At 38.9% G+C, this 27,139-nt stretch overlaps 1 protein-coding gene across 1 annotated transcript in view; it reads right to left on the bottom strand.

Moving 5' to 3' along the window:
- Positions 1-274: 274 nt before the first annotated feature.
- The window catches only part of LOC124787690 (putative protein tag-53), a 295,671-nt gene continuing 268,806 nt past the window's right edge, over positions 275-27,139 (bottom strand). The window contains exons 23-24 of the mRNA XM_047254518.1: positions 3,807-3,921; positions 275-3,586 (exon numbers count right to left, since the gene is read on the bottom strand). Of these exons, the coding sequence (XP_047110474.1) occupies positions 3,450-3,586; positions 3,807-3,921 (252 nt within the window). The 3' untranslated portion in view covers positions 275-3,449. The remainder of the gene's footprint in view (positions 3,587-3,806; positions 3,922-27,139) is intronic.

The following is a 27,139-nucleotide window of genomic DNA, read 5'->3' on the forward strand; positions in this document are numbered from 1 at the left end:
CCCCTTAAGGTCTGGTGAATAACATATGAAAGAAATATCTTCAGAAATGGAAAATCCAGGTTGGAATGTAACAATATTATGAAAAGGATAGTTGCTATTCACCATACAGTGGAAATGCTGATTCGCAGACAGGCACAACAAACAGACCGTCAGAAAATGAGCTACGGCCAACAAGGCCTTCGTCACACACACACACACACACACACACACACAGACTGCGGCCATATGTGTGTGAGTTGTGTTTGCATTTGTGTGTGTGTGTGTGTGTTTTCTATCTCTGACGAAGGCCTTGTTGGCCAAAAACTCATTTTTTAAGAGTCTTTTTGTTGTGCCTATCTGCGACTCAACATCTCCGCTATATGGTGAGTAGCAACTATCCTTTTCACAATATTGTTAAATATCTTCAGAAGATACGTAAGACATTAGTAGTTGAAAGTGAGCCCCAGCGCCTTACATAGAGCAACAAATATTGATAGTTCTGGCACTGGGGAGCACTTATGTGACTGGAGAACAAATACCGAATTTCACTCGTTTTTGTAAACTTCTAAGAACTTCTAAGGAGCACACAACTATCTGCTGTTCATGGTGCAAGCTTCCTTAACACCAGTATACATATATTTACCATCAGGGACAGGCAATGAGAAGTAGTAAGTGGCTATGTAGTATAAGCATATATAATGCATACATATATCCAATTATACCATTGCTCTGATAGTGAGACACGTCATTACATAAGAGAGAGAAAGTAAGCACAAGGTTTTTATGGGGACACAATATCCTGGAGGATAATAAAGTGAATAATTTTTTAGAGAAAAAAATGCCTGAGTGTACATGCTCTAGTCACAGTGGTATGTTCCCCAAAAGACCCTTGATGTATGGAGCCTCTATACATCAGCACTCACATGCAATGTTAATTGAGTAACTTTTTGTTATAACATATCATTACAACTGCCATAACAATCACCAACATTTCAACTTCTATACAGAAACTGCCCCTTTAACTGCAGGCTCTACTTCAACCAGCATCTCAAGTCTGCACCTTCTGTAAAGGAGATAATCCTAAAGCATTTACTCATAGACCCTGTTCTCTTGTTGAAGATTTGCCCTGATGACTGACACAACAAAAGGTATTTGGTACATTTACCTCACAAACTGAGTACTTACTACTACTGGAACATTGAATGCTACTATTTACTACTGACAAAAGCTTCATTTAGTTATTCCATGGTCTCAAAACTTTCTGGCTAATGTGGCATAGTAGGATAGTATGTGTATGATATTACATTGCATATTATCCCAATTCTATTAATTTCAGTCATTTTAATATTATCAGCTATTGGGGGCAGTGGGCAAAGGTCTGGTCTATGTTACTGTACCCATCTCAGATCAAATTGTGTATCTCTCACACATGTAACTGCTTCATTAGAGTATTACCCTGCTTGGTTCCACAATGCACGCATCAGTTATGAAAGAGACATAAGAAGTTTACAACAGCTGCTAGACTTACTATAGAGAAAACTGTGGTCACACACTATTTGTAAAATTTTAAATCTGGCAGGCATTCAAGGGAACTGAAGACTGTACAAGAATACCACTGGAGGATATACACTAAGACATCTGTTATCTCAAATGGCACACATTACTACAACATCCAATTAAACTCTATAGTGGATGCATGTGACAAGGGAATATGTTTTTGTAACAATCATGACACAATCAAACCAGTGGTGCTCTGTCACTATAATATTAATAGGGGGGCAATTTTATATAAAAGAAGGACTAACAGTGGAAACTGCATTCTGTGTAATCCTCAAACAGGTAAACCGTGACAGTCAATGTTAAATTTATAATTGAATATTGTTGTAATCTGGACTGCACAAGTGAATGGAGTGTAAGAACAAAGACTGTGGGCAGCTCCCCTCCCTTGTGGACATCTTTTTAGTGTTAACTTATACCCTAAATGATAATTTCATCACTGGAGTCTATATACTGGAGATAAGTATGTTACTATGTCAGAGCACAGAATCATAACTGAAGGGATTTTCATCATGAGTAAAAACAGTAACAGAATTTACAAGCTTGGACTGCTTATTTTGAAGCAAATTTTCAATAATGCCAGAATCAATCACAAAGTTAGTCATAACTTCATAAGATTTTAAATGTGTACGCTTATTATAAGTGACCAAATAACATCACTTTAAAAGCAAGTGTACACTTAGTGAAAAGCAAATTTAATTATGGCTAATGAAAGTTTTACAGGAAATTTGTCATTTTTAATAGTAGGCTATATAACAGCCTTCACCTGCCCAGTTACTGATGTTAAATTTTACAAAAAGTCTGAGAAGAATTTTGGAAGATGTGATATTTCTGTTTCAGCATCCTCTTCACCAAGAATTGTATCATCTAAAGAATATTACCACCTAATATGCGCAAGGATTGTTTGGTATTCCATGTCCACAACTTCAATATTCTTTCAAATTACTTATGAGCAGTTTCTCTTCAACAAATGACCAGCTACAAATTCAGAACTATCCAACATCCTTCCTCTGGTCTTTGTCCTGTTTTAACTGTTCATAGATCACATTCTCACAGTATAAATACAAAATATTCATAATTTCTTTTTAAATTGTTCTCTCTAGACCTATTTCTTTTTGATTATACACTACCCTCCCCCCTGAGTGGGAATTTTGTTGTACTCTTTAACACACTCTCAAATCTTGTCGTTCCTAGAATGATGTACTGAAGAGTTCAGTTAATTTTTTAGAGTGCTGTATTAATGTCTCTGACAGTCATCACATGTACCAAAACTATGCACTATGTCTCATGCCCATACTTAGTTCTTATTACTGACCAGCTTGTCCAGGGATAATTACCTTCCCTCTCCATTATTAATTACTGAAATGATCTCTGCAGCTATAGGTATTCAGCTGACAACATTTATAATTGTCTTTTGACTTACTGAAATTTGTTCTTTCATCTACCTTTACTCAAGTTCGATATCCCTATTTTAATTTCACATTTAGATTATATAAAAAGATATCACTTTCTCTTAAGAGAATGGAAGTCTTATGCTTTGCAGGAAATGCAAATAATTATAAGAATAATGATACATTAAATTACTAATCAGTCCATTAGATAACACCGGGAGAGAGGATTGCAAAAAGGGGACGCACCAGCACATAGGATGGTAAGTGAACACTTAACATTAGTCTTTTGACTAGATTCCTTTTTTTCTTAAAAAACTTAATACCTAGCACACTGTCTTGTAGAAAACAGAAGAAATCCTTTGGATTAGACACCAGTTTGTTGATTCACACGATCAGCTAAACTAATGACACAGCAAGAATCTTGTGGCATGCTACACTATCACAGCTTGCTCACTCTGCACACATTAGTGCTGAATGAGAACTTCACGAAATAGCCAACTTGGGACTGCTGAAGATATGACGCTATATACAGCTGTCAGGATGCTGACTTGAAAGAGATTTTCGAGATTTTGCCTTTGCTTCAGTTTTTCCTGTAGGATCTATGCTCACTTTCCTTGGGTTTCCAAGAGTCACCAGGGCCGATGCAACTGCTAATCCAGCTGAAAACAAGAGTAGTATATTTGTGTGTATAACTTTTAATTCTATTAATTAATTAATTCTATTAATTAATATTCACATTATTCTACATAAAAAATAAAAGAACTTTATAAGTAACATAATTTCAAGTAAAGTAGTCCAATTATTACGATATCATAAGAAGATTGGGCTAGTCATAATTTTTTTAACTATCATTTTGTGTAGGAAAAGCCATGTGTTTACCTGACTGCCCTGGAGGCGTATACATTTCGCCACCTGTTGGAAGCCTGACCAGCAGGGACAAAACTGCTGCTCTGTTTCCACAACAAGGCTCAAGTGCTATGGGACTTGGTGAATCCTGTAACAAATAAATTCTTACAAGAATGTCTACAATGATGTTTGGCAACCCATTTCATTTCAAATAAAGAACAAGGCAACAAAGAAGGCATCAAACACACAACAATGTTTAACAGTGCTGGATGGGGCACTGATTGGAATTTGTGGAGTAGTGGCAGCAGTAGATATCGTGTGTTTAAAAAAATTAGACAATTTGTGGGCCTCAGTGCTAAATAAAGAAAACAGCACCAACACTTCCAAACCACAAGCTCCATAACAACCAGCAACATGGCTCCATGATCTTAGGCCTTGGTTTGATGACATCATGTTACATGCATAAGTATAAACAGTTCATCTTGCTGGGATTGTTTAAGTCAGGAACTGCTATGTTAGTCTTTATAGTCTCTGGTTATGTACCAGCATTGGGGAATCAAAATTTCGGTACAGAAATATGACTTGAACCACAGCCTAATGTCCATAAAACAAAAAACGCCATGGACACAGAAACTGGCTATGAAAACCTGCACTGTGTTAACCAGTAATCATTCTTCCTGCAGATCATTCACAACTAGCAGGACGGGGTAAATAGCAGTGGCACGCAAAGTACACTTCACTATATACCATACACGGCTTGTGAATACCCCTAACTTACGTGATATGTGGGACCAAGAGATAACCATGTAAGTTGAACTTGCATAAGCCGGGATCCAATTTTGCATATAAATCCAAACAAATTATGTTCAGTTGGAATTGGAGACTAACAAAAACAACATATTAGAAAAAAAGTTTAATAAAATGTTCAACAATACAAGAAATTATATTACAGTACAGTACCATGGATTACGACAATGTAAACTGAAGTTATTGTGATGTAGAAGGCTGCCTAAAATGTCATGTGATGAGTCAATTTTTTTTCTTCTTCCTACTCAAAATTTCCTCAAGAAACACTAATAAACTTTTTATTCACCGTTCTGTAGCTTAAATGAGCATTTCATTGAAGTCTGTGTGTTCTAAAATTTGTAATCCATTTCCAACTAACTCAGGCCTTCTGTCAAATTTGCAACTGTCATTTAATCTTCTGACTGAAATTATTCTCAGGTTTCAGGTTGTTCATTGTTTTGTTCTTGCTCATGCATTTCTACAAACTTATCAATTGTCTCAGCTCATGACTGTGTGACTTCAGCAGTTCTTGAATTTCATGACCATCCAACTCTTAAATTTAACTCTCTGACACAACTGATCACTTCTTCACTCACATTATGAATTTGATCAGGATGTAGTACCGATTCCCCCTGGGTTTCAGATAGGGGTGGGTTGGTGTTGAGGTTGGGAATAGGGTGTGAGAGTATAGGGAAGGGGAAGAAAGAAAACTGGACAGTTTTTCCCGATGCCATTTAAAGTTTTTTGTGAAATTTCATTCCAAGACTATTCAAAAATTCCCATTAGATCAAAAACATTGAACTGCTCTCAAAAGTCTTTAGCGGAGGGCTCACTGTTTTGTCTAATAGCTTCACATAGAAGCACAAACTATCTTCTCATCTAGTAAGCTTTAAATGTTTTAATGACTCCATAGTCCATCAGCTGAAGCATGGTGGTTACATCTGGTGACAAAAATACAACTTTCACTAATGTCAAAATTGATTAGAGTAACAGGAGGATCACCTCATGCACTGTCCATTAACAACATCACTTTAAATGGGTTTTGTTTTAATTGGCAATAATGTTCAACTTCAGGTATGAAGCGATGACCAAACCAGTCCTCAAAAAGGAAAGCTCTCACCCTAGCTTTAGCATTCAACTACTAAATCAAAGCCAACCCAGCTTTAGATGTATTTTTTTATAAATTTTGGGTTTTCTGAGTGATAAACTAAGAGAGATTTTAATTTACAATCACCAGCTTCATTCACGTCAACTGTTGTTGTGGTCTTCAGTCCTGAGACTGGTTTGATGCAGATCTCCATCCTACTCTATCCTGTGGAAGCTGCTTCATCTCCCAGTACGTACTGCAACCCACAGCCTTCTGAATCTGCTTAGTGTATTCATCTCTTGGTCTCCCTCTATGATTTTTACCCTCCATGCTGCCCTCCAATGCTAAATTTGCGATCCCTTGATGCCTCAGAACATGTCCTACCAACGGGTCCCTTCTTCTTGTCAAGTTGTGCCACAAACTCCTCTTCTCCCCAATTCTATTCAATACCTCCTCATTAGTTATGTGATCTACCCATCTAATCTTCAGCATTCTTCTGTAGCACCACATTCTGAAAGCTTCTATTCTCTTCTTGTCCAAACTAGTTATTGTCCATGTTTCACTTCCATACGTGGCTACACTCCATACAAATACTTTCAGAAACGACTTCCTGACACTTAAATCGATGCTCGATGTTAACAAATTTCTCTTCTTCAGAAACGCTTTCCTTGCCATTGTCAGTCTACATTTTATATCCTCTCTACTTAGAAGACCATCATCAGTTATTTTACTCCCCAAATAGCAAAACTCGTTTACTACTTTAAGTGTCTCATTCCCTAATCTAATTCCCTCAGCATCACCCAAGTTAACTTGACTACATTCCATTATCCTCGTTTTGCTTTTGTTGATGTTCATCTTATATCCCCCTTTCAAGACACTGTCCATTCCGTTCAACTGCTCTTCCAAGACCTTTGCTGTATCTGACAGAATTACAATGTCATCGGTGAACCTCAAGGTTTTTATTTCTTCTTCACGGATTTTAATACCTACTCCGAATTTTCTTTAGTTTCCTTTATTGCTTGCTCAATATACAGAATGAATAACATCGAGGAGAGGCTACAACCCTGTCTCACTCCCTTCCCAACCAATGCTTCCCTTTCATGTCCCTCGACGCTCATAACTGCCATCTGGTTTCTGTACAAATTGTAAATAGCCTTTCACTCCCTGTATTTTACCCCTGGCACCTTCAGAATTTGAAAGAGAGTATTCCAGTCAACATTGTAAAACACCTTCTCTGAGTCTACTAATGCTAGAAACGTAGGTTTGCCTTTTCTTAATCTAGCTTCTAAGATATGTCATAGGGTCAGTATTGCCTCACATGTTCCAACATTTCTAGGGAATCCAAACGATCTTCCCCGAAGTTGGCTTTTACCAGTTTTTCCATTCGTCTGCAAAGAATTCGTGTAAGTATTTTGCAGCCGTGACTTATCAAACTAATGGTTCGGTAATTTTCACATCTGTCAACACCTGCTTTCTTTGGGATTGGAATTATTATATTCTTCTTGAAGTCTGAGGGTATTTCACCTGTCTCATACATTTTACTCACCAGATGGTAGAGTTTTGACAGGACTGCCTCTCCCAAGGCTGTTAGTAGTTCTAATGGAATGTTGTCTACTCCTGGGGCCATGTTTTGACTCAGGTCTTTCAATGCTCTGTCAAACTCTTCACGCAGTATCATATCTCCCATTTCATCTTCATCTACACCCTCTTCCATTTCCATAATATTGCCCTCAAGTACCTTGCCCTTGTATAGACCCTCTATATACTCCTTCCATCTTAAGCTTTCCCTTCTTTTCTTAGAACTGGGTTTCCATCTGAGCTCTTGATATTCATACAAGTGGTTCTCTTTTCTCCAAAGGTCTCTTTCATTTCCTGTAGGTAGTATCTATCTTACCCCTAGTGAGATATGCCTCTACATCCTTACATTTGTCCTCTAGCCATGCCTGCTTAGCCATTTTGCACTTCCTGTCAATCTCATTTTTGAGACGTTTGTATTCCTTTTTGCCTGCTTCATTTACTGCATTTTTATATTTTCTCCTTTCATCAATTAAATTCAATATATCTTCTGTTACCCAAGGATTTCTACTAGCCCTCGTCTTTTTTACCTACTTGATCCTCTGCTGCCTTCACTACTTCATCCCTCAAAGCTACCCATTCTTCTTCTACTGTATTTCTTTCCCCAATTCTTGTCCATTGTTCCCTTATGCTCTCCCTGAAACTCTGTACAACCTCTGGTTTAGTCAGTTTATCCTGGTCCCATCTCCTAAAATTCCAACCTTTTTGCAGTTTCTTCAGTTTTAATCTGCAGTTCATAAGCAATAGATTGTGGTCAGAGTCCACATCTGCCCCTGGAAATGTCTTACAATTTAATACCTGGTTCCTAAATCTCTGTCTTACCATTACATAATCCATCTGAAACCTGTCAGTATCTCCAGGCTTCTTACATGTATACAACCTCCTTTTATGATTCCTGAACCAACTGATAGCTATGATTAAGTTATGCTCTGTGCAAAATTCTACCAGACGGCTTCCTCTTTCATTTCTTACCCCCAATCCATATTCACCTACTACGTTTCCTTCTCTTCCTTTTCCTACTATCGAATTTCAGTCACCCATGACTATTAAATTTTTGTCTCCCTTCACTAACTGAATAATTTCTTTTATCTCATCATACATTTCGTCAATTTCTTCGTCATCTGCAGAGCTAGTTGGCTTATAAACTTGTACTACTGTAGTAGGCGTGGGCTTCGTGTCTATCTTCGCCACAATAATACATTCACTATGCTGTTTGTAGTAGCTTACCCGCACTCCAATTTTTTATTCATTATTAAACCTACTCCTGCATTACCCCTATTTGATTTTGTATTTATAACCCTGTATTCACCTGACCAAAAGTCTTGTTCCTCTTGCCACTGAACTTTTTCCCTTTTTAAATTTTCTAACCTACCTGTCTGATTAAGGGATCTGACATTCCATGCTCCGATCCGTAGAACGCCAGTTTTCTTTCTCCTGTAACGACGTCCTCTTGAGTAGTCCCCACCCAGAGATCCGAACGGGGGGGCTATTTTACCTCCGGAATATTTTACCCAAGAGGACGCCATTATCATTTAACCATACAGTAAAGCTGCATGCCCTCGGGAAAAATTACAGCTGTAGTTTCCCCTTGCTTTCAGCCGTTTGCAGGACCAGCACAGCAAGGCCGTTTTGGTTAGTGTTACAAGGCCAGATCAGTCAATCATCCAGACTGTTGCCCCTGCAACTGCTGAAAAGGCTGCTGCCCCTCTTCAGGAACCACATGTTTGTCTGGCCTCTCGACAGATACCCCTCCGTTGTGGTTGCACCTACGGTACGGCTATCTGTATTGCTGAGGCACGCAAGCCTCCCCACCAATGGCAAGGTCTATGGTTCATGGGGGAAGGGGGGCGGGGGGTCACTCCGACTATCACTGTCAATTGACCTTTCGTGGCTTTAAAATCTGGAAAGGAAATCTTTATTCATGATGAAAGTTCTTTTAAATCAGAACAGACCAGTTTCATCTACATTGAATATTGTTTGGCTGCTCTAGCCACCTTCTTCTATCACTACCTTGAGTTTCGTAGGATAGACTGATGCTGTCTCTCATCAGCTCTCCACTTTCAGCATGCTATCTATGCCAATAACAATAACTTGTGAGTTGGTTAAACCAACCATTAATAGCTTTAAACAGATCATCTTTGGCCATTTCCCCAGCCTCTTCTTTCAATCTCTGAAAAATCAGATTGGTTGCTTGGTTGGTTGATTGGTTGGGTGATTGATTGATTCAGGGGAGGGACAAAACAGCAAGGTCACTGGTCTAAGCAGGTTAGGGAACGATGGGGAAGGAAGTTGGCTATGCCCTTTCGAAGGAACCATCCCAGCATTTGCCTGAAGTGATTTAGGGAAATAATGGAAAATCTAAGTCAGGATGGCTGGACGTTGAGTTTGAACCATCGTCGTCCTGAATGCGAGTCTAGTGAGCTACCCACTGTGCCACCTCACTCTGTCAGCTTAGTTTGAGAGCACACCATGTTCTGATCAACATGAGAATCTTTCACTCTTACTTGAGTATCACACCATTATTTTAACACTGGTTCCATCTGAGCAATAATATCATGACGTTTATAAATGATTGATTCCCAGACTGAGCATTTTTAATAGCTTAGAGAATTTTTTCTTTGCCTTTTATAACTGTTGTGACTGTTGATTCTGGCAGACCAAACTTGTTTGCCAATTCCTAAATTTTAATTTTTTCCATTGGAGTCTCTGATAAGCTTGGGTTCACATTCTAAAGATAATGATTTTCACACAAATGAATCAGTTCTCTTTTGTTTGGATGACGTCAATGAAGACAGCTCATCTGAACCTGTTGTCAGCTGTACACTGTGTGGGCACAGTGTAAGAACAGAGGTGTGCAGTACTCAAACAGATGAATCGTGCAACTTCAGATTTGGGTAACATGGGGTAGTGTAATTCGGGGTATTACTGCATAGAAGTGATAACATCTTCTTTTCCATTAAATCCTTATCTTAAATATTGACTGGTAACACAAACTCAGCAGCCTTTGAAACAAGGCACTAAAAATTATACCTGCATATTCTGGATGACACATTCAAGCAGTTGAAATGAGAGAGGAATTGAATAGAAGGGGAGAGCTCTGTGCAATGTACAACATCAAAAAGACAGAATATGCTGAATTAAGCTAACAATCTTTTCTAAATTCTGTGAAAAGATAGTAAGAAAATATGGTAAAAAAATGGAAAACAATAAAAGTCTGGAGAATACAAAACTGACCTAAGTGTTTCGTAGACATAACAGTTCATTATTTAAGACAAAAAATTTTAAAGTAACTAACAACAGAAACTTGCATGTTGAAATATCACAATATAAGGAAACGGATAGATTGCTACTCACCATGAAGGTGATGTGTTAAATTGCAGACAGCCACAATGAAGTGACTGTTATGATTTAGCTTTCGGCTAAAGCCTTTTTCAGAAAAGAAAACACTTATATACGCAGTCATTCACACAAGCAAGCATACCTCTAATGCAACTGTCACATTGAATGAAAGCAGGAATCTGGAGCGGAAGGGGTAGGAGAAGGGATAGCAGGGAACGGGCGGGGGAAGAGAAGAGCATTGTCTGGCGGAGCATGCTTGGGTTAAATGGAGACATGAAGACCGCCAGGCACAGTGTCAGGCAAGACAGTGGTGCAGGATGAATGGGGAGAGGGTGATAGGACAGAGGGTGTGGAGGGTGTGTGGACAGTAGGTTACCATAGGTCGAGGCCGGGATAATCTTGGGAGCGGAGAATGTGTCGTAAGGATAACTCCCATGTGTGCAGTTCAGAAAAGCTGGTGGTGGAGAGGAGAAGACAGATGATCCAGGTAGGGAAGCAGCCAATGAAATCAAACATGTCATGTACAGCTGCATGTTGTGCTGATGGACTGCAATATAAAAAGCTGTGCAATGATTTCAGCAGAAGTTCTTTATGACTTGACTGGTCTCACAGTTGATGGGGGAGTATAAGCCTGTTGCAGGACTGGCATAGGAACTGCTGGGTGGGTGGATCTGGCAAGTCTTGCACCTGGGTCTTCCACACGGATATGACCCATGTGGCATGGGGTTAGCACTGGGAGCGGTGTAGGGATGGAACATTATTTTAGGAGGGATGAGGAGGATCTTGAGTAGGATTACCCTCATTTGAGGCATAATTATTTCAGTTGTTCCAGTCCATGGTGGTACTGGGTGATGAAGGGAGCACTACTTTGTAGCTGGTTCTTGGGAGTGTTGGGGGTATTAGGGGTTTGTGCGCAAATGGCACATGAGATCTGTTTGCGGACAACATCTGGGGGATAGTGCCTGTCTGTGAAGGCCTTGGTAAGACCAAGGTGAGCCCAGTATGCTGCACGTCTCACCAAGACTTTCACTGACAGTCGCTATCCCTCAGGCCCAGCCTGCAAACAGATCTCCCATGCTATTTCAACACAAATCCCCAATCCTCCCACCATCTCCAAAACCCAGCTACGTAGACATGGTCCATCATCACCCAGTGCCACCCCAGATTGGAACAACTGAAACGAGGGACATACCATCGAAGATCCTCTCCACCCCGTGACGAAGGAAGCTGGGATATTTTTACTTCCCCTCTTGTTTTGCTATCTGCCTCCTTAAAATTCATTTTTTCTTTCATTTTGAATAATTACTATTAACATATGTGAGTATAATGTGCATTTATATAAAAGAGAAAGGTTGGCCCTCAGTTTTAAACAATATAACACAAGATCTAATTTTGTGCTTAGTTTTATGTATGTAATTGATTTTCTAATTTATTTTGACTATTCCTAGTTAGTATCTTTTGTTACAGAGTGAAATCAGTAACTGTTTTGTAACTTTCATTCTACTGTTGACTTATAAACAAATATAAATTCTGTACTAATTATAAACATTTGGAGGAACAACTAATAGTATTGTTAAAGAATGTATAATGGCTCTATTTGAAAACATGTTAGCACAGCCAGCCCTTAATTAAATCCAAAGTAATTAACAGTTTCATCAAAAGTATTGTTTGCATAACTATATTTGTTAATTTCATCATTTAAACAAATAATTTGGCCTAACTCTCATGGTAGAAGAAACTGTTAAAAAGACAGACGTTTTTGATGTTTCAGTTAACTGAATGAGTTAAGTTTTAATTGTGTTTTCTGTAAATTAAACATCAAACAATGAGTCGTTTCAGTGCCTAGTACTGTAATAATATATAAGGGCCCAATTTTTGGTCCCGACACAGTCAGTCCACGGCCGAGTTTCAGATGCGGAACCCGTACTGGTTAGATTAAAAACAATGCATAAACTTAACTGTGAAATAAGTGTTACACCAATAGGACCATGTGTTAAAGCAATGACAATGTGTGTTCAATTTATTTGAAAGACTGGGAAATGTGTGGAGAGGTTTTTACTGCTCGTAGATGTTCAACAGTAAACTATTGTAGCAGTATGTGGATGTTTGCCTGCAACCTATTAATGAGGCTTATCGAAAGTTAAACAATAGTTAACTGGCCATAATAGCTGTGTATTACAGGGCGTTGTGAACAGTGAAAGTAGAGAACTGTGAAATGCAAATGTGCCCCTGTCAGCTACATCATTTAAAGTAGTCAGTGTTGAACTTACCTCCCATTTTTTAGCCAGTATAGCAACACAGTATGTCAACACTGAGTGAGGACAATCAAGGATGAAATAACAGAACTAATTATAGTAGAAATTCAAGAAATGGTTGAGTGGAGGATAGCCAGAATGGGCATGGAAATGGTAGGAGAAATACAAGTAAAAGAAATGGAGGAGATGACTTTAATTCTGGATCAAACCATTTACACCAGATAATGCTTCAGTTTTGGCTCACACTCGACCAGGTAGTGATGAAAAGCCACTTGTATATAAATGTGCTATAATCACAGGTAAGGGTAATGTAAATGATAGTAGTAAGACAAGAGAAATTTCTACTTCTAGTGAGATGTTGAATGATGGTGTGGGTAGCAATGTTTATCCCATAAAAGGAGAGGAGGAACTTACTATAATAAAATCAAGTGATGAAACAGAGAGAGTGGCTATTGTTCAGGATGTCCGAAGTGTCAAAATGGATGTTAAATTTTTAAGAGAACATAAGAATTCAGGCGTTTCATTTGGTGATCTAATACTGGAAACAAGGATCAACTAATTAGCCAAGTATTTGAGGACAATGAAAGTGACAATGGGTCTGATTGTGACAGTAGGGGTAATCATGATAGCAGTGGCAAATCCAGTAGTGATAAAGATGAGGTATTTGAATTTATAATTGATAATGATGGCAATGTGTCAAGTAAAGAAAGAATAAAGGAGGATAATACTAGGCCTACTGAAGAGTTAACAGTTTGAGAGTGGGAATGAGGGAGAGGACCATGCTATCTGTCAGTTGATGTGTCTGATAATCATTCTGGTAAGCAGGATGATAGTTTTTCCAGGGAAAGGCTTAATGAGGATTTGTAGTACGAAGAAGATCACATGGCAAGTAAGGAGGAAGTGAGGCACCCTGTAATAATAGCAAGGGTACAAGGTATACATGTTAAGTGTTTACTGGACAGTGGTAGTGATTTGAATGGTATTTCACAGGCATTTTCTGAAACTATTAAGAACACAGAGGGTATAGTAGTGATGCATATTTCTGGAATAAAAATTATTGGTGCTACTGGTAAGCTATGAAAGAGTGTGAAACAAGAGGTAATATTAACTGTGGAATTGGCAGGACAACTGTTGGAGTGCAATTTCTTGGTAATTCAAAATCTCAGCATTGATGTAATATTTGGAACTAATTTCTTGTGTAATGGTGGGTAAATATTGATTTTGCTAGTGGTAAGTTTAATTTTAAGTGCAATGGAAGTAGGTACGAAGTATCATCTTTGTGAGGTATGGATGAGTGTGTGCAAACTGAATTAGATTTGCCATTAAGAGTTTTGACCACTGAGCAGGTTACTGACGAAGAAGAGGAGGAGAGAGAGTAAGGTTGGAAATAATAGAGACAGTTGAGGATATTGAAGGTATTACAAATAGTCAAGGGGAGGAATTAAAAGGTATTCTCCTGAGCAACTGTAAGGCATTTTCAGACAGGCCAGGTTTGATAAAAGATTTTGAGTACAAATTAAAAGCTTAAGGATCATGAACATCATTTTTCAAAAACCTTATATTATTCCATTTTCAAAAAAAGGAAAGAAATTCAAAAGATGGTCTCATGGGGGATAGTCGAAAGGTCAAACAAGAGGTATAATAAACCACTTGTAGGTGTAAAGAAGAAGAACGGTGGTATCAGGTTGGTTCTACATGCCAGGAAGTTGAATGAAATTGTAATAGAGGAGAGTGACAGACCAGCTAACATATATGAAAGTTTGCAAAGGTTCCGTGGATGTAAATTTCTGATTTCTTTTGATGTGACTTGTGTCTATTGGAATATCTGTTAAGGTAAGTGTTACCAATGCTGTGTGGTGCCATTTGGTCTTAACTTGTCTGTGTGTGTGTTTATCAGAGCTATTGCCAAGGTGCTAAGTGAGATATTAACCAATGAAAACATGGTCTATGTAGATGATTACCTCGTAGTGAGTGCAGAATGGTTCAAGCACTAAGATTCTGAATTAAGTGCTGAGAGCTATGTATAGGGGAGGCATGAAACTAAAATTAAGTAAATTTGAATTTGAAATGAAGGAAATTTCATTTTTGGATCACAGGAGGAAGGTATACAGCCTGATAAACAAAAGCTTGCTGCTATTGCAGATCTCACACCCCCAAAGAACAAGAAGGATCTTAAAGCTGTGTTTGGCTTCTAACGAAAGTCTGTATCAGATCAGCCATGTAAACTTCCTTGCCTTGGTAATTTGTTAAAAAAAAAAAGAATGTGGTGTGGAACTAGACAAAGGAGTGTGAAGAGGCATTTCAGAGTCTGATAAAAGAATTAGTAAATAGTAAGATGTTAGGACCCGGTCTCGGAAACTGACATACGGCCCGGAGAGCGGTGTGCTGACCACATGCGCCCCTCCATATCCGCATACAGTGACGCCTGTGTGCTGATAATGACACGGCGGCCAGTCGGTACTGTTGGGCCTTCATGGCCTGTTCGGGACGAGGTAAGATGTTAGGACATCCAAATATTTCACTGCCTTTCTGTATGAGTACCGATGCAAGTTTTTGTGGCTTAGGGGTAGAAATTTTCCGATTAGTACCTACAGAGATGGGGGTCAAACACAAAACTACTGCTTTTGCTAGTAGAACATTACAGCCACATGAAAAGAACTATTACATTTCAGAATTAGATGCTTTGGCAATTACTTTTGGATTTCAAAAGTTTGAGTGCTATTTGCTTGGACATAAGACCATAGAGTATACAGCTAATAAGGCTCTGAGTTGCTTTCAGGACTGCAGGTTGAAACACACCAGGTTAACTAGGTGGGCTTTGTATTTGCATAATTTGATTTGGAGGTAAGGTATGTAAAAGGAAAAGACAATATTGTGGCTGATGCATTATCCAGGATGCCAGCAGGGAAGAAGGATACTGACAGTAGTGAGAACTGTGAAGAACAAGTAAGGTTGTTTTATTTGCAGGGAGTGCAGGATGAGAAGCTTATTAGTTAAATTTGCAAGCAAATGACAAGGGAGCAGAACGAGGATCCAAATTTAAGGTTGGTTAAGCAGTATTACAATTCAGACAACAAGCCAAAGGCGAGACAGTACTATACTATACATAAAGGGTTGTTATTTAGGAGGAAAAATTTGAATGATCAGGACTGTAAGTTATGCTTTCCTGACCAACATGTTGCTAAATTTATTGACTACTTGCGTGAGAGTTATGGACATTATGGACCTAGGAAAGTAGTAGCTAAGATACAGGAGACAGTAAGATTTAACAACTTTTGTAGAAGGTTTAAGCAGAGACTAGAAAAGTGTGATAAGTGTCAGAGAGTAAAGACAATTGGTATGCCATCAAAAGGATTAATGCTTCTGTCCTCCCTAACAAACCTAAAGAGCTTATAGCAGCTGACCTTCTCGGAGCATTGCCTGTATCTACAGGAGGTTGTAAATATATTTTCATTGTTTTGGACACATTCTCAAAATATGTAAAACTGTATCCAATTAAGAAGGCAAATACTAGTACTATAATCGAGAAGTTAACATCTGATTACTATCACAATGTAGGGGTACCAATATCACTTTTGTTGGCAATGGTCCACAATTTGTTTCTGAGAGGTTTGAACACTGTATGGCACTACACAAGATAAAACACACAAATATTTCTACCTATTTTCCACAAGGTAACAAGGCTGAAAGGGTTATGAAGGAGATTAATAGACCTTGCAGGACGTATCATAGTAAGAAACATACTGCTTGGGGTGGTCATACTCGACATTTTGAAAACATTATCAACAACTTGTGGAACGAATCGACAGGATATGCCCGATGTGAGCCTATGTTCAACGAGAGACCCAGCAACATCATCAGAGAAGAAGTTGGATTTCTCTTAGGTAAGTGAAGTAGCACAGGACGAAAAGATCAATTTGGCTAAAGAGATGATGAAAAAGGAAGCAGCTGGAAGGAAGGGAAGGCATGGCAAAGGAGAGAATTCGACTAGTTTTAGAATAGGTGACCTTGTCCTCGTTAAAACCAAAGAAAAATCTAGCAAAGTAAATGATGAGATATAGAAATTTTTGCGAGTGTATCATGGTCCTTTCAGAGTAATATGCATTGCACATGACAACTCTTATGAATTGGCTTACACAAAAACTAACAGGATTTTTGGATTAAAGACCTGAAACCCTATGTATCACCAATTACATGTTTGAATATTGATCCATGACTATTTAAAATGTTTCCAAGCTTGGGTAGTATTGATTTTGTTAGGAGAATGGAGTGCGCATTGAACCAGAAGTAAGACCTACAAGCAAGTAGGGAGTTCAACGTTTTGTATTGGATTCAATATGTGGCGCTAATGCTTACCCAAGCTGTCTGTCTCACTTTTCACGTTTTCTGAGGCAGTCAAACTCTGCTCCTATCCTACCTGTAGTTTATAAGTGAATCAAACATTCTATCTTTGACTTTCATGTGATTTTGTACAGTAGGATACTTTAGTATACAAACATTTTAGAAAAGGTTTTTCCTATGTTATCTATTTACCTATAATATGTTGTGTTCATTATAAGTGACGGAATCATAGGAGGATGGAACAAAGTAAATTGGTACCAAGTAAAAGAATTTATGTCAAACAGAGAGAGGTAAACAGATAATGAAAGGTGTCAGCATGTGTGAACTATAATTAACATCTGAAGTAATCAGCTCATGTGTGAAATTAGTAGAATTTCATGCAGCAGCAGAGACAATATGCAGTAAAAACCATCTTGAATACTAGGTCGTAATATTAGGTGAGCTAACTATCTACATATCTGTGTCATGGTACAGCTTTTTCTAACATTAAGGAATTAAAACTTTAAAAATTGTTGTCTAGAGTAATGTGTCTGGAAAGATAAGCAAGATTTGTGTGTATATCACCCTCCAGGCTAGAATCTCAAGCAGTTTGATAGAAAACAGTGAGACAATGGTTTTTCTGCGTGATAATTTTGTCTGATCGGTAATGACAGTTAAGTCTGCCTTAGCATAAGGATCTGTTACTGTGGAGTGTTTCTCAGTAGAATCAATTTTGCATTGGATAAGCAGAGCGGGTGTGTGGTGTAACTGTATTGAGGATCTAAATTTTGAACTAGGCAACATTGAGTACTGTTTATATTGTGCAATTCATGACACTGCAGCTGGGAATGAGAGCTTAACAGAGAGAGCAATATTTTAGTGAGGTACAAGTCATATAATGCTGCATTATTGGGTCTATAGGTTATCTGAAAACTTCTATTTGTGTTCTGAGGAATTATGAGCTTAAAGTGGTAATACTAGAACACAGAAAAGTAATTTTGCTTATTAACCGATAACTGTGGTGCTAGTGATGTTAATATTCTGACAGGTCAACCATTTGAATAAAAATCTCTCGGTGTACACGCCGCGTAAATTCAGGATAAAACTCCAAGCTTTTGACCACTACCTCCATGGTCATCGTCAGGGCTAAAACTGACTGTCGTAAACTAGCGAGGCTCCCACTATTATATGCAAAGGACAGCTTCTGATTGGCTGGAATACGTCATAGCAACAGCGATATGGCATGTAGTGAAGTGGTGACCTCTACTTCCATACATGTAGTTTCTATCCCGCAAGATAGGCAGAGTCCTAAAGAGGCAAGGAATAAAACCAGTTTTCCGACCACCTAGGAAAATTAAAGAAATGTTGAGACCAGTCAAAGATAGCCTCGGGTTAAGGGTGCTGGGAATTTATATTATTCCTTGTGAATGCGGCAAGAATTACGTGGGCCAGTCTATAAGAACCGTTGCTGACCGTTGCATGGAGCACCAGCGCCACCTGAAATACAGGTATTTGGAAAAATCAGCGGTGGCCGAGCATAGCCTGCTTAACAAGCAAAAGATTTTATTTGAAGAAAAGAGAGTAATAGCCCACACACTGAAATACTGGGACTCCGGGAAGCAGTCGAAATTAAACTTAGCGATAATAACTTTAACAAAGACAATGGCTATGCACTTAGCAACACCTGGAAGAGTGCATTGGATAAAGAAAAATCGCAGAGGAAAAATTCCCGCACTTTACCTCCTGATTCAAGGGATGGCACTGCAAGCAACGTGGGATAGAAACTACATCTATGGAAGTAGAGGGCACCACTTCACTACGTGCCATATCGCTGTTGCTATGACATATTCCAGCCAATCAGAAGCCATCCTTTGCATATAAAAGTGAGAGCCTCACTAGTTTACGACAGTCAGTTTTAGCCCTGATGAAGACCATGGAGATAGTGGCCGAAAGCTTAGAGTTTCATCCTGAATTGACGCGGCATGTATACCGAGAGATTTTTATTCAAGAAATACGTCGTGAAAGACTTCGTAGCCAGGTCAACCATTTGGTAACATTTTGTGATGATATGAGAACTATGTAAGCTTAGAGTTGAGTAGAGAAGTGGGGCAATGATTTGGTACAACTTCCATCCCATTAATTTCGATTTGAATAGTAATTAAGTTACGTGATAGTGACTCTATTCTTTTTTCATAACTTCATGATTAGTAAATCTATGCTACTGCACATCTTGAGTTTTTGCTATTTTGCAAATGGGAGAGAGACCAAAGTCTTTCAGGTTTAACCAGTTTCATCAGTTATGTCTTCGAATAACGTTTTGCAGTGTAATGTGCACTTGATTTTAAATTTTTAGTAGTCACCACCTTTTGTACTATAGTCAATTGTAGTGCTAATTATGGTAAGAGAAATGTGGAATGTATTTATTTATGAAGTAATGACTATAAATTTTAGTGTGAATCATTTTTCTTAGACTTACTTAGATTTAAAAGTAAGTGTACTAAAGTAGGGTATTTTGTCTAATTTTCTGATGTACTGTGGTGGAGGAGAACCACCTCCAAGGGAACTGACAGCAGTGCATTTCCTTACTAACTGACACTTGGACCTATTGAAGGCATGGACAACTTGGGCAGAAAGTGTGTGAAAACCCAATGAAAGTGTGAAAGTGCTTGTGAAAAATACTGAACATTGAGCAAGTGAAATTTTCTGCCTAAAAAGTGAACTGCAATGTGCAGTGTAATTCAACTTTTTGCAACCCATGAGGATTTATTTTGCATAGCAAGACAGGACTTGTACATAGTGATATGTATCTTTGAATGTAATCCTTGTTTGCCCAAAAAGGACATCACTTATGATGAAAATGCCTAAATCTTATTAAAAGTATAACTTGTAGATATTTTGTGCAATTGTACAATACACTGCATGTAAATATTTTGTGTGAGGATTTTCATATGGCCAGTTCATATAAGTAGGAATTTGAAACACACATGTACTGTAGTTTTTGATAAGATTTAGTGTGTAATATTTTTTTGTGTGTAGATTGTTAAAGCCGATATCTGGGGTCAATTGTGGTCACTGAATTGCCCAGTTGGCTATTAGCAATTTCTACCTGGTCAATACAATGAGGGGGTGATGTGACGAAGCGAGCTGAGATATGTTTACTTCCCGCCTGCCTCCTTAAAATTCATTTTTTTTTTTCATTTTTGAACAAGTACTATTAACATACATGAGTATAATCTGCATTTCCATAAAAGAGAAAGGTTGGCCCTCAGTTTTAAACAGTATAACACCAGATCTAATTTTGTACTTAGTTTTATGTATGCAATTGATTTTCTAATTTATTTTGACTATTTCTAGTTATTATCTTTTGTTATGGGGTGAAATCAGTAATTGTTTTGTAACTTAAATTCTATTGCTGACTTATAAACAAATATAAATTCTGTGCTAATTATAAATATTTGGAGGAACAACTAATAGTATTCTAAAAGGATGTATTTGGCTCTATTCGAAAACATGTTAGCAAAGCCAGCCCTTAATTAAATCCAAAGTAATTAACAGTTTCATCAAAAGTATTGTTTGCATAACTATATTTGTTAATTTCATCATTTAAACAAATAATTTGGCCTAACTCTTGTGGTAAAAGAAACTGTTAAAAAGACAAGTTTTCGATGTATGCAGTTAACTGAATGAGTTAAGTTTTCATTGTGTTTTCTGTAAATTAAACATCACACAATGTGCAGTTTCAGTGCCTATTATTGTGATAATATGTAAGGGCCCGATTTTTGATCCCGACACAGTCAGTCCACGACCGAGTTTCAGATGCGTAACCCATATTGGTTAGAACAACAACAATGCATAAACGTGACTGTGAAATAAGTGTTACACCAATAGGACGTGTGTTAAAGCAATGACAATGTATGTTCAATTTATCTGAAAGACTGGGAAATGTGTGGTTAGGTTTTTACTGCTCCTAGATGTAGCAGTATGTGGATGTTTGCCTACAACCTATTAATGAGGCTTATCGAAAGTTAAACAATAGTTAACTGGCCATAATAGCTGTGTATTATTGGGGGTTATGAACAATGAAAGTAAAGAACTGAGAAACGCAAATGTGCACCTGTCGGCTACATCATTTAAAGTAGTCAGTGTTGAACTTACCCCCCATTTTTTTAGCCAGTATAGCAACACAGTATGTCAACACTGAGTGAGGACAATCAAGGATGAAATAAAGCAGGCGAATGTCACAACCCTTCATAAAGTGGCTTTCCATCACCCAACCAACCTCCACGACATCCCAGTCCATTCCTATGCCACTCTGAACCCCTTGCCTCATGAATCACAGCTGTGTGGGATACTCAAGTGCAAGACCTGCCCAATCAACCCATCCAGCATTTCCTATTCCATTCCTGCCATAGGCTTATCCTATCCTATCACAGGCCAGGCCAGTTGTTAAAGCAGTGACATCATATATCACCTCTGCTGCAATCATTTTACAGCTCTATATATTGGTAGGACTACTAACCAGCTGTCCACCAGGATGAATGGCCACCACTAAACTGTCGTCAGGGCCCAGGAAATGACCAGGTGGAGGGGGGGGGGGGGGGGTCTCTGCAGACACCATGACACTCTGGCATAAAATGGGGGTGATACATGATTACAAGAACTTAGCAAGAGGGTTCTCACAGCCTCTGTCACCTCAATTCTCCAACTTCCTACCTTCACGTGGTGCCCCTGTTAAGTCAAGAAACTCAGCGGAACATTGGGTAACCAACCCCAGCGGGAAACTGAGTCAGTGAGCAGATAGGAGTTGGAGGACAGTGGAAGGAACGGGAAACCACCACTGAACTATCCCAAGAAAACCCCATGGCTTCGCTCAGCTCAAAATGTTCCGGAGTTTCAAGTTCCCCAATCAGATCTCCGGGGGTAACCAGGTTGCGAGGAGCTTTATGAAGAGTAAGATGGTGCAAAGAGAAGCACTGCTTAGGAACATGGAATGCAAGATTCATGTATCAAGGAAAACTAGACATAGTGAAAAGATAAATGGAGAAAATCAACATCAACATATTGGGAATAAGTGAAATGAGGTGGACTGGCATGGGAGAATTTGCTTCGGATGGCCATATGGTGTATTATTCTGGGCACAATAACAACAGAAGGAGTAGCCTTCATAGTTAGTGATAAAGTGGGGAAAGCTGTAATGGGATGCAAATATAAAAATGATACAATGATGTCCATCAGACTTCAAGGTCAGCCCGTCAACATCACAGTAATTCAAGTTTATGCGCCACCAACCGATGCTGAAAAGGAAATTATTGACCAGTTCTATGGAGATTTACAAGAATTACTACTGTCAACACCAAAAAAGTATATCGTCTTCATAGTTGGAGATTGGAATGCAAAAGTGGGAAATCATGCTGTAGAAGGTATAACAGGGAAATATGGTCTTGGTACAACAAATGAAGAAGGACAGAGACTCCTAGAATTCTGCCAAGAAAATTCATTGATAATTACTAACACAGTGTTTCAACTACCAAAATGATATGAACCATGGACCTTGCCGTTGGTGGGGAGGCTTGCGTGCCTCAGCGATACAGATAGCCGTACCGTAGGTGCAACCACAACGGAGGGGTGTCTGTTGAGAGGCCAGACAAACGTGTGGTTCCTGAAGAGGGGCAGCAGCCTTTTCAGTAGTTGCAAGGGCAACAGTCTGGATGATTGACTGATCTGGCCTTGTAACAATAACCAAAACGGCCTTGCTGTGCTGGTACTGCGAACGGCTGAAAGCAAGGGGAAACTACAGCCGTAATTTTTCCCGAGGGCATGCAGCTTTACTGTATGATTACATGATGATGGCGTCCTCTTGGGTAAAATATTCCGGAGGTAAAATAGTCCCCCATTCGGATCTCCGGGCGGGGACTACTCAAGAGGATGTCGTTATCAGGAGAAAGAAAACTGGCGTTCTACGGATCGGAGCGTGGAATGTCAGATCCCTTAATCGGGCAGGTAGGTTAGAAAATTTAAAAAGGGAAATGGATAGGTTGAAGTTAGATATAGTGGGAATTAGTGAAGTTCGGTGGCAGGAGGAACAAGACTTCTGGTCAGGTGAATACAGGGTTATAAACACAAAATCAAATAGGGGTAATGCAGGAGTAGGTTTAATAATGAATAGGAAAATAGGAATGCGGGTAAGCTACTACAAACAGCATAGTGAATGCATTATTGTGGCCAAGATGGATACGAAGCCCACACCTACTACAGTAGTACAAGTTTATATGCCAACTAGCTCTGCAGATGACGAAGAAATTGAAGAAATGTATGATGAAATAAAAGAAATTATTCAGATTGTGAAGGGAGACGAAAATTTAATAGTCATGGGTGACTGGAATTCGAGTGTAGGAAAAGGGAGAGAAGGAAACATAGTAGGTGAATATGGATTGGGGGACAGAAATGAAAGAGGAAGCCGCCTGGTAGAATTTTGCACAGAGCACAACATAATCATAACTAACACTTGGTTTAAGAATCATGAAAGAAGGTTGTATACATGGAAGAACCCTGGAGACACTAAAAGGTATCAGATAGATTATATAATGGTAAGACAGAGATTTAGGAACCAGGTTTTAAATTGTAAGACATTTCCAGGGGCAGATGTGGACTCTGACCACAATCTATTGGTTATGACCTGTAGATTAAAACTGAAGAAACTGCAAAAAGGTGGGAATTTAAGGAGATGGGACCTGGACAAACTGAAAGAACCAGAGATTGTACAGAGATTCAGGGAGAGCATAAGGGAGCAATTGACAGGAATGGGGGAAATAAATACAGTAGAAGAAGAATGGGTAGCTTTGAGGGATGAATTAGTGAAGGCAGCAGAGGATCAAGTAGGTAAAAAGACGAGGGCTAGTAGAAATCCTTGGGTAACAGAAGAAATATTGAATTTAATTGATGAAAGGAGAAAATATAAAAATGCAGTAAGTGAAACAGGCAAAAAGGAATACAAACGTCTCAAAAATGAGATCGACAGGAAGTGCAAAATGACTAAGCAGGGATGGCTAGAGGACAAATGTAAGGATGTAGAGGCCTATCTCACTAGAGGTAAGATAGATACCGCCTACAGGAAAATTAAAGAGACCTTTGGAGATAAGAGAACGACTTGTATGAATATCAAGAGCTCAGATGGAAACCCGGTTCTAAGCAAAGAAGGGAAAGCAGAAAGGTGGAAGGAGTATATAGAGGGTCTATACAAGGGCGATGTACTTGAGGACAATATTATGGAAATGGAAGAGGATGTAGATGAAGATGAAATGGGAGATATGATACTGCGTGAAGAGTTTGACAGAGCACTGAAAGACCTGAGTCGAAACAAGGCCCCCGGAGTAGACAATATTCCATTGGAACTACTGACGGCCGTGGGAGAGCCAGTCCTGACAAAACTCTACCATCTGGTGAGCAAGATGTATGAAACAGGCGAAATACCCTCAGACTTCAAGAAGAATATAATAATTCCAATCCCAAAGAAAGCAGGTGTTGACAGATGTGAAAATTACCGAACTATCAGTTTAATAAGTCACAGCTGCAAAATACTAACACAAATTCTTTACAGACGAATGGAAAAACTAGTAGAAGCCAAACTCGGGGAAGATCAGTTTGGATTCCGTAGAAACACTGGAACACGTGAGGCAATACTGGCCTTACGACTTATCTTAGAAGAAAGATTAAGGAAAGGCAAACCTACGTTTCTAGCATTTGTAGACTTAGAGAAAGCTTTTGACAATGTTGACTGGAATACTCTCTTTCAAACTCTAAAGGTGGCAGGGGTAAAATACAGGGAGCGAAAGGCTATTTGCAATTTGTACAGAAACCAGATGGCAGTTATAAGAGTCGAGGGACATGAAAGGGAAGCAGTGGTTGGGAAGGGAGTAAGACAGGGTTGTAGCCTCTCCCCGATGTTGTTCAATCTGTATATTGAGCAAGCAGTAAAGGAAACAAAAGAAAAATTCGGAGTAGGTATTAAAATTCATGGAGAAGAAATAAAAACTTTGAGGTTCGCCGATGACATTGTAATTCTGTCAGAGACAGCAAAGGACTTGGAAGAGCAGTTGAATGGAATGGACAGTGTCTTGAAAGGAGGATATAAGATGAACATCAACAAAAGCAAAACAAGGATAATGGAATGTAGTCTAATTAAGTCGGGTGATGCTGAGGGAATTAGATTAGGAAATGAGACACTTAAAGTAGTAAAGGAGTTTTGCTATTTGGGGAGCAAAATAACTGATGATGGTCGAAGTAGAGAGGATATAAAATGTAGACTGGCAATGGCAAGGAAAGCGTTTCTGAAGAAGAGAAATTTGTTAACATCGAGTATAGATTTAAGTGTCAGGAAGTCCTTTCTGAAAGTATTTGTATGGAGTGTAGCCATGTATGGAAGTGAAACATGGACGATAAATAGTTTGGACAAGAAGAGAATAGAAGCTTTCGAAATGTGGTGCTACAGAAGAATGCTGAAGATTAGATGGGTAGATCACATAACTAATGAGGAAGTATTGAATAGGATTGGGGAGAAGAGAAGTTTGTGGCACAATTTGACCAGAAGAAGGGATCGGTTGGTAGGACATGTTCTGAGGCATCAAGGGATCACCAATTTAGTATTGGAGTGCAGCGTGGAGGGTAAAAATCGTAGAGGGAGACCAAGAGATGAATACACTAAGCAGGTTCAGAAGGATGTAGGTTGCAGTAGGTACTGGGAGATGAAAAAGCTTGCACAGGATAGAGTAGCATGGAGAGCTGCATCAAACCAGTCTCAGGACTGAAGACCACAACAACAACAACATGGTCTTGGTACAACAAATGAAGAAGGACAGAGACTCCTAGAATTCTGCCAAGAAAATTCATTGATAATTACTAATACACTGTTTCAACTACCAAAATGACGCCTATGTACCTGGACTTCGCCAGATGGCCCACACCAGAACCAAATTGATTACATACTTTCTAATGAGAGGTGGAAGAGTGCGGTTCAGTCAGCTACAACCAGACCTGGGGCTGACTGCAGATCAGATCATGAGCTCCTGATTGCAAAATTTCGGCTGAAACTTCAGAATGTAGCAAAAAGTATCCCAACTTGCAGATACGACCTTAACTCTATGCCCTCCGACTACACTGTAGAGGTGCAAAACAGATTTAATGTATTAGAACTGGAGGACAAAAGCTCACGAGAGATGTGGACAGAAGTAGTTAATACTGTCAAGGAAGCCGCAGAGAAACACATTCCGAAGAAAAGAAACAGCAAGAAGGCTAGATGGCTATCAGTTGAGGCACTGCAAGTTAACGAGAACGAAGGAAAGCAAAAATCAAGGGAGATAGATCAGCTATGTTTGAATTGAATAAATATTTTCAGAAATTAGCTAGAAGAGATAAAAATATATTCTTTAATGAACAGTGCAGGAAGTTGAAGATAGTAACGGAATGGGGAAGACAAGAGATCTTTATAAGAAAATTAGAGAAATTAAAGGAAAATTCCAGGCAAAAATTGGAATGATAAAAGATAGAAACGGGAAAGATCTGAGTGAAGGAGAGGATGTTAAGGAAAAATGGGCAGAATATGTAGAAGACCTATGCAAGAAAGAATTGCGTAAGGACAGGGCTCCTACTGCTGATGTTAATGTTAATTTAGAACTAGAGCCACATATTTTGGAGAGCAAAATCCAGTGGGCCCTTGAAAGTATGGCTGATAACAAAACTAGTGGACATGATGAAATACCAGCAGAATTATTTAAAGTCACTGGAAAGGATGCAGTGAAAGTGCTGCACTCAATACGTCAAAAAATATGGATCACGCAGCAGTGACCAGAAGACTGGAAAAGATCAGTATTCATCCCCATTCCAAAGAAGAGAAGTTCTAAAGAATGCTCAGATTATCGAACAATCGCACTTATCTCACATGCTAGCAAAGTCATGTTGAAAATCTTACAAAATAGACTTCACCAATATCTAGATTGAGAGCTACCAGA

This window comes from Schistocerca piceifrons, chromosome 3, assembly GCF_021461385.2.
Source record: "Schistocerca piceifrons isolate TAMUIC-IGC-003096 chromosome 3, iqSchPice1.1, whole genome shotgun sequence".
NCBI classification, from domain to species: domain Eukaryota; kingdom Metazoa; phylum Arthropoda; class Insecta; order Orthoptera; family Acrididae; genus Schistocerca; species Schistocerca piceifrons.